Source organism: Bubalus kerabau, chromosome 6, assembly GCF_029407905.1.
Source record: "Bubalus kerabau isolate K-KA32 ecotype Philippines breed swamp buffalo chromosome 6, PCC_UOA_SB_1v2, whole genome shotgun sequence".
Lineage (NCBI taxonomy): Eukaryota > Metazoa > Chordata > Mammalia > Artiodactyla > Bovidae > Bubalus > Bubalus kerabau.
Window position 1 is genome coordinate 16,095,797 of NC_073629.1, and position 10,667 is coordinate 16,106,463.

General features: G+C 55.6%; 1 protein-coding gene and 1 long non-coding RNA gene across 3 annotated transcripts; one reads left to right on the forward strand and one right to left on the reverse strand.

Annotated features, from left to right (window-relative positions):
- Positions 1-157: 157 nt before the first annotated feature.
- EFNA1 (ephrin A1) lies at positions 158-6,701 on the reverse strand. Of its 2 annotated transcripts, none has more exons than XM_055584078.1 (5): positions 6,571-6,701; positions 2,538-2,833; positions 1,465-1,530; positions 1,248-1,298; positions 158-1,073 (listed from the first exon to the last, which is right to left on the reverse strand). In XM_055584078.1, exons 1-5 carry the CDS (start codon positions 6,660-6,662, stop codon positions 961-963), a joined length of 618 nt encoding a protein of 205 aa, XP_055440053.1. In that variant the 5' UTR covers positions 6,663-6,701; the 3' UTR covers positions 158-960. The 2 variants fall into 2 exon arrangements, with proteins under 2 accessions (XP_055440053.1, XP_055440052.1); XM_055584077.1 differs by having other exon boundaries at positions 158-1,162.
- LOC129654661 (uncharacterized) lies at positions 954-6,577 on the forward strand. The gene is made up of 3 exons (XR_008715557.1): positions 954-1,103; positions 4,869-4,983; positions 5,201-6,577. It is a non-coding gene; the product is annotated as an uncharacterized LOC129654661 (long non-coding RNA).
- Positions 6,702-10,667: the final 3,966 nt, after the last annotated feature.

Consider the following 10,667-nt stretch of genomic DNA (forward strand, 5'->3'; position numbering starts at 1 on the left):
ACCTCAGAGGAGGAAACACCCACCCTTATGGGCTGGTGAAACGCATTATTTCTAGAGAGAGGAAAAAAACTTCAAACCCCCTTGCTACTGATGCAGTGCAGAGCCCGGCAAGTAGCAGGACTCAATGGTCATAAATTAGGAAGGAGGGGCAGAAAATCATGTCCAAAAAAACAAACACATTCCTTTATTTTGAGACAAAGAACACTGTATAAAAAAAAAATTCCAGTTGTAGAAATCAGCATAGACACACATCAAGTTCATATACATTCCGTACTTGTGGGCCCTGCCCTTCAGGCTACATACTAGGCATAGACTCTGCACGTGGGCACTGCCCTTACAGTTACACTCTTAAGAACAGGTTGGCACAGCCCCCCTGCTGGTGCAGCTCTGCGGAGTGACGTCCCAGGATGAGAGAGGATGCAGTGTCTGACTACAGACCTCCCTGTGGCAGCTCCACAGAGGCAAGTCCTGGGGGAGATGCTGGGTCAACCCAAGCAAGCATGCTGCTTCTGTCCCTGGCTCCCAAGCAGGAAACTGTCTCTTGCTCTTCTGTCAGAGCCATCCTGGCTCTCCATGGGAGGGGCATCTTTGCCAAGCTCAGTGTCCATCTTGTGACCCCCAAGCCCCTTCCAGTTCGGCTCCCACGGTGCCCTTAGGAGGCCATGTCTGTCTAGCTTGTTTCTTTGGCTTAAGGGCAGGAATGGCGGAGAGAAGACTGTCTCCACTTCTTTGTCCATCCTTCTGACACGGACGTGGGAATGGCACTGTCAGGCTCTCTGACCTCCTTAGGGTTGAAACCCTAAATATCGACCCGTTTTGCGGCTGCTGGGGGGCAGCTTGAGCATGTGGTGGGAGTGGTTCCCAGGACTGGGGCCTTGGGAGGGGCCCCAGGTAGGTGAGGGAGGCCCGCCTGCCTCCTCAGCCTGGTTCCAGTCCTTACAGTAGATGGGGTGCACACCCTCACGGGATTTGCAGCAGCAGGAATGGCAGGAGCAGCACAGCCCAGGCTAGTGGGAAGAGGCGAGGGGCGGCGCTGTGCCCGATGCTATGCAGGACCTGCACCTCCGGGTCATCTGCGAGACGAGAGGGCAAAGGCCTCCCAGGTGAGTGGCCCTACTGCTGGCACTGGCCCTCAGTCCAGCGAGGTTCCCCCTGCCCCTGCCTGGCAAAGGAGTCATTTTTTATACCCAGCCTCTTCAAGCAGACCCCGTTTTATGCCCCAGGCCCAATTTGCTCCAGCCACCTACCTGCTGGAAGTCTCTTCTCTTGTGCATTGGGATGAGCCTGAGGGCTGTGAGCTGAAAGATAAGGGTGGTCATAGGTCAGGTAACTTGGTACACGCAGGAAGCAAAAGAGTGGGGGTGCTGGCTGGACTGGGCAACGGGATTTCCCAACCATCCCAGATCTCTCGACTTGGCCCAGGACAGGATGGAGAAAGAAGGCCCACAGGACCCTGACACTCACTGATTTTGCCAGCGATCATCACCTTCAGCCTCAAGCAACGGTCTTCCTGGTGGTGGATGGGCTTGGCTACAAAACAAATCCAGAGAGTTTTAAGGAAGGGAAACTTTGTTGGAAGAAAATATAAGTACAAATGCCTCTGGCCCTGCTTTCTCTTGGTCCCTACTCATTTTAATCCCTCTCTTCCCTCTGATCTTTGATTCTCACCTTCCCCACTTCCCCAGAAAGTTTTTGCCCACTTTCTGCCCCAAGTTCAATCCAAATTCCCATTCTTGGGAATAACCCTTGACTTTCGAAGTGATGATATAAAGAACATAGACACTGTCCCTTCCCCACAGTCCTTTCTCCACTCCTCCCAGCCTGAAGTTGGGGTGACCTGCACAATATGCTCCACTTCCCCAGCCACCATGTCCTTGCTCTCCCTAAGCCCCCTGATAGGGTGAGGCCTGGATCCATTCTACACAAAGTTGATCTTACAGTTCCTAAAATCTGCCCTCAGGATAAAGTTCTTAGCACTTCTTGGGTCCCCATGCCCTAACCTGTGTACTTCTCCAGGCTCCTGTCTCCCCACTCCCAAGTGTCCCTCCTGCTCCAGTCAGTCTGAACCACTTGGAGTTCCCTGAGGATGTCATGCTGTCTTTGTACATGACCTCTTGTCTGCAGCTCCTCTGCTTGCCCTAAGCTCTTGGGTCATCTTCCCCAGAAAGCCTTCTATGAGGTGCACCCCACTCCCCCAGACTGGCCGGTGTTCAAGTCATTTTCTCAGGGCCCCTGAGCTCATAGCTACCATATCGCCCTGTTCTAATGGTATTAATAGATGTATGTCCCTTTCTAGATTCTGGAGGACAGAGACCCTGCAGTGTTTTATTTATCTCTGTGACTATAGTGCCAGGCAGAGTGCCCAGGACACAGTAGCTCACTCTGCATTTGTAATGGGAATGAAGAAAAATAGAATTCAGGATTGGAAGGGGCTGTCTGCTGCTTGCCTCCCCACTAAGCATGTACTGAAGCGTGTACGTCATGTCAGGTGTGTCCCCGAGTATGTGGACCTGTGTGCATGCCTCCCGGGCACTCACAGATGTAGTAGTAGCTGTGTCCCTCTTTGAAATCCTTGCTGAGGGTAAACCCTGTGAAGCGGTGGAACTTCTCAGACAGCTTCTCCGGGCCATGCTTGGCTTTGGGACTCTTGCAGAACCAGCGGGCATGGTCCTTGGGTTGGGGTTGGCACAGCTGGTACTGCTCGTGCTCCACCAGGTACAGTGTGTACTGCTCCATGGCCGCATCTGGCACAGAGTTATCCTCGTAATGAGGACAGATGATGTCCAGGTAGTCATCTATCCGCACATGTACTGTGTAGTCCTCATTCCAAAACCTGGGCATGCGCAAAGGTGGAGAGAGTGGGTGGTCACTCAGAAGCCAGGCCAGAGCCTTTGAGCTTCCGAATACTTACATGACCCCTCACATTTCACACTGGACCCTACCCCAAAGATTTCTTAAAAAGTCTCAACTCTTAGTATTTACTGATCTTGATCTCTGAAATATCTTTCCACTATCTCCAAACATTCCCCCCACCATCATTGTCTGCCACTAATCCTCTAAATAGCATCCACTTGGTATCTTTCAGGTACCAAAGCACTTCCCATAACCTCCCTGATATTTACCCAAGGATGGGCTTCTAAATATTTCCTCAGCTCACTCTTCTACCTATCAATATTTCTCCAACTCTGTTCTACCACTTGTTCCTTTAAATGCTGTTAGGCTTCAATCTGAGACCCTACTGGCCCATTCAGTCATCAAAATCCACGTAACCTTTTCTCTTTCCCATGCTAGTGCTTGGCACCCAACGATCTGTTCTCACTTTTCTTACTCCTCTCATTTTCCCCTTGACCCACTGACTGTATCTCGTATTGTTCAACTTAACTTTTCTCCCAATACCCAGGACATCCGTGCCCACAGATAATGCCCAGTCCTTTTATGTTAAATTGCTTTCATCAATTCTTCCAGTCCCCTCAAATCCCCCCCCTTCTCAAATCAGTGCTCAGCTCTCTTGGTCCACTTCTCTCAAAGCACCCCAAAACCTCTCTTGTCCTTTTGTCTCCAAAAGCCATACATTCACCTCCTGTGAAATGAGCTCTAGAGAAGGCCCTCCTTCTTCCCAAGGTGGAGCCAGCTCCCCTCCCCCAGCCCATTCCCCCCAGGCTCCACAGGCTCCAGCCTGACTGCCCACCGGCCCCTCCCCCACCCAGCTCTAGACACCTGGCTCCAGTCTGGGTGGGGTCCTGGGGGAAAAGGACTTCCCCACCTCCGGCTCCCAAGCTGGTCAGCTTCTCCGAATCCCCCCAAGCACTGCCAGCTAGAGACTCAGCAGAGTTGGCTGCCAACTTGCTTCAAACCAAAGCCAGGGGCATGGGTTGGGGGGCGGGCCAGGGCTGGGGTTAGGCCAAGAGGCCTCTGAGGTGGGCACCCACTGCCCAGTCAGCATGACCCTTAAGAGGCCTGGCCCTACAGGACATGCTAGCGCACTGGCTAGGCTTACCAAGGCCCTTCCCCCACTCTGGGGAAAAGAGAGAGAGAGAAAGAGGAGCAGAGAGTGGCTTTTAAAATTCCTCTCTGGAGAGATAAACATAGAAGCCATTTCAGAACAGGTATTTCAGCTCTGGGCCTGGCGTCTTTCCTCCATTCCCCGTGACGGGCACTGACTCATTCCTCATCTACCTCTGCCACCCGCCCCAGTATTCATGAGAACCTGTGAAAATTTCCCTCATCAAATGTGGTCAGCCCCCAGGACCCCAGGATGGCCCAGTGCCCACTTCAGGCAAAGGGAGCTTACAGGTCTGAATCGGAGGGGGTGTTCCTGTCCCTGGAGTACTAAGGAGGCCAGCACACAGTTCAGGCGGCTCTGCCCTTCTTCCCACGCTGCCCCCTGCCTGGGGCCTGGAGATCCCAGGGCTGATGCCCACCGCCCTGAGTCACCCCTGCCAGCCTCACACCCGCCCAGCTCACTGCCACCTCATCTTTGCCCTCGGGCTGGGCCTGGCTTGGCTGCTTGTGGGCTGCTCTGGGCTGGTTTCCCTTTAGTCCTGGGCAGAGTAGTGTGTGTGTCCAGATGGACAGGGCAGAAGCTGCATTGGGTGGGTGCACCCATCACCCTCCTCCTGGGGGTACAATCTGCTTCACTTAGCACTCCTTTGACTCTTGCTCACTATCTGGGAAAGGGGGGCAGCGGCGTCAGGGAAGGCGGGGAGGGGGGGCAAGGAAGAGGCTCCTTCCTGAAAGAGAGGAAACCTGGGAGCTTGGGAACGGAAAAGGCCAGGGTCCTCCCCCTACTCACGGCTTCCTGTCCCCTCCTCCTCCTGCAGCCAACACCTGGCATGGGCATAAACAGGGACTTTGCTCTCTCCCTCTAGGACAAGACTGGGTCAAAGAAGCAAAGAACAGACCGCAAGGGGTGAGATGGGGGAGCGCTGACTACAGTCCTATCAGACCCATGGGCAAGAGGGCATTGCCCCCTTGGCTTGGCAGGTAGCTGTCTGTTCCCTCCCTCCCCAACAGACCCCCCACCAGGCAGTGCTGCCCCAAGGTCAGAGGGAACTGGCACAATCTATTTCTCAAGGGGAGTGGGGGGTAGGCTGCTGGGGCTGGGGGTGGCCCAGCTGAGTGGAGTGTTTTCGCCTGACCCCAAGTTGCCCAGCTCTCCTCTCCTTACTCCACCCTACCCACCTCTCCTGTTTTCCCACAGATATTGTTCCCCTAACTTCAGAAAACTCAAGAACAAAGAATCTGATGGGAGCTTCTTCCTCCCGGTACCATTTGCCTCACAGCCCTAAATCTGCCCAGGAGAAATTAACTCCTTCCTGCCCAGAGCCCTTTGTAACCCTTTTAACCCCTTCCTGTCCTCCGGAACCATCCCAATGACCTCTGCCTCTCCCCTTCTTTTCAGTTTTACTACCTGAACCTCAGACACAGGTGACTCATTCAAGCCTACCCACACACAGCCTATGCCTCACTCCTGCCACCTCAGAAGACCCTTGGGGGGGGGGCATTCCAGGGACACCTTAAAATCAGAATAAACACTGAATTCAGGCAAGCCCAGGTCCCTCCTGAAGGGTCTTTCCAGGATTACTGTAAGAATTGTTCTTACTCCGATGTCAAGACCTGTCAGTGTAGGTAAATGCCCAAATACACAGAGGCCTTTGTGGTGGAAGGGCTTAGAATAAGAGCCCTGAAGGTCAGATAGAGTGCCCCTGCCAGAGGCAGGAGGTGTTCAGCATCGAAAGGACTGACAGTCTAAAGGATGTAGAGTAACAGACAAGTTACAGCTCAGTTTAGCTCAAGCAGACAGATCTTTTACTACACAGACACTCTTACGACATGGGAGCAGACTGATCCTCAAGAGCCTTCCTTACCCTTCCAGTTAATCCCTCTTGGCTTCCCCCTTGCATACGTCCAGTCTCCTCCCTTTGGTTATGGCGGGTCCAAAGCAGAGCTTGTACCCACCACCAATGAATGAAAGGGAATGCAAACGGGCATACACTCCGAGGCCGATTGACAATTGTAAGTCATATAACAGCAGGCTGTGTTGTTTTTGTCTTTCCGTAATTTGCTCTGTTACACTTAGATGTAGAATATTCATGAGCTCTTACTGGGCTCCTAACTGCCTAAGGTTACTTGGAGAAGCCCCTGTGGTTATTTTGTATCCACTGTGTGCCTAGGGCGCATGTGCAGGCGTTGAAAGGTCTCTGGTTTTTTTGTAGCACATCAGTGAGCTCTCCTGGGTGTGTCTGGGATGGATTTTAGAGATCAGCTTGCATCCCTTTCAGCGAGGCCTCCCGTTGTTGCTCATGTCTAACTTCCCACCTAACAGAAGTAACAGCTGTAGCAGAGGGAAGGAAAAGAGGGGCAGAGACCGTACGGTGCAAGCAGATGCGGGCAGGGCCCTGCCCTGGGGTGGAACTCCCGGTTATGGGCGAGAAGAAAATCTATGGGAGCCCTCCCGCCGCTGGTCACCTCCCCAAGACTCAGGTTAGGGGCCGGGCGGGACAGTTAACCTGGAGAGGGGGAGCGGTGCCAACCGGGCGTCCAGGCTGTCGGCCGGTGACTCGGGCTTACTTGGGGTTTGAACTGTTCCAGAAGACGGTGTGGCGGTTAGCAGCGGCCAGACTGCAGCACAGACCCAAGAAAGAGGCCCAGAAGAACTCCATAGCGCGGGGCCTGGCCAGGCCGGGCGGGGACGAGGGGCTCCTCCGAGTCTGGATTCCCGCAGGGTTTCTCGGCAGCGCAGTCAGCACGGCGCTCGCAGCTCTGGCCCCTCCGCTTCGCGACTCCGCCTTTTGGGCAGGCGCCGCCCGACACCCCGCCCCGCCCCCGCCCCGCCCGGCGCGCGGCTGCCCGGGGCCTGGGGGCTGGGGAGGTGGAGGAGGGGAGGGCAGGGGGAGGGGAGCGGAGCGCGCACCTCTGCTCGGTAAATCTGCTCGGCGCTGTTTGCTCACTCGTGGGTCCGCGTGAAGCTTTGTGGGTCTGTGTCCCGGGCGCAGTCGCGTGCGGGAGAAGGGAACGCATTCCACATGCGGGTCTGCGAACTTGTGGGTGCTTGGCCTGGCTGGCGACGCGGCGCGCCGATCTTGGCGGGTGCGAGGTTGTGGACAGGTCCCGCGCTTTTCCCGAGCCTTGTACGCCCGGGCTCGGGCGCCCGCGTTCCCACACTTTCCTCCTACCCACCCCCTTCCCGGACTCTGTGCTCGGCTGCCCCTCCCCACACACGAGGCTATTTGTTTTTGTTGGGTTTGTCAATGTTGTCTTTGTTCGGGAGATTGTGTCATCGCCTAGATGCCGGGAGTAAAGTGCGACCCTGTGTGTGATCAAGTGTGTAACGTGTGCGGCTAGGGCTAAGGGCGCCTCTGACCGTCAGTGCCTGTGAGAAGGAGGAACAAGGGATCGTGGGCCCCCGAGGGGGTTCGCTCTTGTTTCTAGGGCTCCAAAGGGCACTAGTGACCTGTGTGTGTGTGCGCGCGCCAACACGTGTGTACCATGAGAACAGACTTTGAACATGGACTGACAATCTCGGCCTGAAGGGTGACAAACTGAAACCACACATGTGCATCTGGCATGTGTAAATACGTGTGATGGCGCGCAAGCGTGAAAGCGTTTGTGAGTAGTATCACAGCCGCGTGTGGGGAAGCGTGTGAAACTTTGACGAACGTATGCTAATGTCTGTGAACAGTGTGTGAAGAGGAGGGGGAAACGTGCACTTGCGAGCCGGGGCTGCGGGTTGAAGGCCCGGAAACGGTGTTTGTGCGCGGCGTCCCAGGCTGGGCGGCGGCTGTGTCTGGCCCAGTTTGGGCTGGGTCTTCCAATCCGTCGGGCCCCAGTATCCAACTCGGCCCCCTCCCCCCGAGCCGTGTAAACAAACCCGCTGGAATTCGCCTCTCGGGGCTCCTCTCTCCGCCGGGGTCTGCTGCCGTCTGGAGCTGGGGATTGGGGGGTGGGTGTCTGCCTCACAGCTCTCGGGGCGGAGAGGGCGGGCAGGTGTTTGATTAGGGGGGTGTGTGTGTGTGTGAGAGAGAGAGAGAGAGAGAGAGAATCTGGAGCTGGAGGTCCCAATGCTGTGTGCCTGCGTGCCTTTGGTGGTTCCTGTGTGCGATTGTGTGACTCTTTGTATGCCCGCCCAGAGTTGATTTTGCGAGTCTGTGCACCCCTGGCCAGCCCTTCCACGCGGCTGCGCAAAGCGGGAAGCTGCAGACCCGCCCCTCCCGCCCCCCCCCCCCGCCCCCCGCCTCTCCCCGCTCTTCCCCGAGAAGCTCGGGCCCAGCTTCCCTAGTTCCCAAGCTGTTTCATCCTCTTCTTTTACGGCCAGGCCCGGCCACAACGCCTGTAATTACCGGGGCTGTGGGGGGGAGGGGGGTGGGGTGCCGGGACGCCGCGGCTAGTCCGGCGCTGACCCCTGCCGGGGAGGAGCCTGGGGTTGAGGGAGGGCCCGGGCGGGTCCCACCCCGCGTGGGGCTCAGGCTGCTAGAGGCCCGACTCATTTCGATTCGTCCGCGTAGGATAAATATTTACCCCCGGGCGGATTAGGTATTTGCCCGGGTAACCCTACGGCTAGGTCCGGGGCAGGCTTTGCGCAAGGCCCCCACCCCCTCGCACGCACCTGCCCCAGGCGACGTGCCCGGCCACGCGTTTATCCCAAGTGCAGCCACCCCTCCCGCCGGGGCCGAAGTCTACCCGCCGACCAGCCCCAGGGCAATGCACCTCACGCGCGTTTTGCTCACTTGGGAGGACACCTGGGTGTCGTCCACTCACGTGTCCCCGGCGAGATACTACCCCCCCCCCACGCTCTTGTCCCGTAGGCTCGAAGTCCCACGAGGGCAGGGGTTTTTGCTTGTTCACTGCTGTATTGCCAGCGCCTGGCATAGCCCCTAGCACACGTAGTAGGCGGTCAAGAAATATTTGTTGAGTAAGTGAAATCACTATTCGGTGTTACTTCTGCAAGACGAACTTCTCTGAAAAGAAACCAGAAAGGTTAGAGAAGGAAGGGGTGATGGTTCTTCAGAGAGGGTGGTCCACAACTGCCCCCGGAGGAGACGGTTTGGGGCACATCCCCCCTCCCCAGTTTTTTTGACCGCCGGGATTTCTGGGCGGGAACGTGTGGGGTCCCTGGGCTGCGCCGCTCAGACCGGGCAGGTTCGGGCTCGCTCGGCCCAGCCCGGCGGGGCCACGTCCGTTCCCGCCCTGCCTGCGTCTAGGACTGGAGCAACCCGGGTGGAGAAGAGGTGGGGGGAAATTCTGGGTACACGAACGGAACGCGGAGCCCTCTTTCCCCAGCTTGGCACTGCCCCCCAACATTCTTTCTTAAGGGTTGGAGCTCATCACTCTTCTATTCCTGGGTTTGTGGGTACGGGGATCTTTCATGCGAACTAATGGGGCTCCTCTAGATCCTGGCTATTGTGATGAACACAGAGGATAAGGGTGCGTTTAGGATAAAACCGTTGCTCTTGGTTAATTCTTAGGCCACTAGGGGAAACAGACAAGCCACCATTTATCAACAAACTTGCTAAGTGGAAAAGCCGAGATTGCAGAGCCACAATGCGCACTTGTGCTGCCTGGACACTTCGAGAGCCGCTGCGACACCTGGTGGGCTGGGAGGAGAGTTGCAGGCACTGAGCGATCCAGACCGAGACGGCAGAAAGGACTTTGGCTCGGAGACAGACCTGCAGACCAAGTTAGCCCGGTGCCCTCCCTCGTCGCAGCCCCCAGCCTGCCCAGGCGGGTCTAGTCTTGGTTCTTGCTTTGGGTTGCCTCTCACCACAAAGTCGTGCTTCTGTGTTGGCTCTCAGCACCGCCACCCTCAGGCGAACATCTGGGCTCAGTGGCGGGAGCTGTCTGAGGTGTCTGTCTGTCTGCCTGCCTGTCTGGGAAATTCCCCTTATGAGTCCTTTCTGGGAATTCCTCAGAGACAAGATTAACTCTCTGAGTGCCCTGGGGGAGGCCTGGCCTCTGGAGGGAGGTGCTGTCCACCTGTGGGGGCACTGTTGGCCTGGAGGTACCATTTCCAGTGTGGAACAGGCAGAGCTACTTGATTGCTACTCCCTTGCTGAGCACCCTGTGGTTTGGGATAGGGAAGGACCAAACCACAAGGCCCTGGGGCACAGCTAACCTGGCCCAACCTCTAAGAGCATCACTGGGCAGTGGGGTGATGGGGAGGGTGCAGGGAAGGTGATCCTGAGCTTGGAGCAGCCTCTGCCCCACTCCCCACATCTTTAAAAAAAAACAAAGTGTATGTTTCCCATTTTATTAGTGATATGTGTGTGTGTTTTTCAAAAGTTGAAAAAGAGAACAGGAGAATAAGGGAAGCTACCAGCTACTGTGAATATCTTCAACCCTTCCCTGCCAGCCTTTAGTCTGTGAGGTTTTGTTTCTTTGTCTTTAGGAATTGTGTTAAATATGATTCACTTCTATTGTGTAATTCTTTTTCTGCCCTTTAACTTTATGACAGAGATATTTTCATGTATAACCTCTTTGTAAACAGTATTTTTAACCACAGCATAGTGTTTCTTTGAATGGTTCAGAGATTGCAGTTGTAATGGGGCAGAGTAGAGATAAACACATCCCCACATTCAAGTACTCCTCAGCCACTGAGCAATTGAGTTGATTGTTTCCTAGAAATTGCAAATAACTCTGAGGTTGACTTTCATTCAACAAGTTCTTCTGGC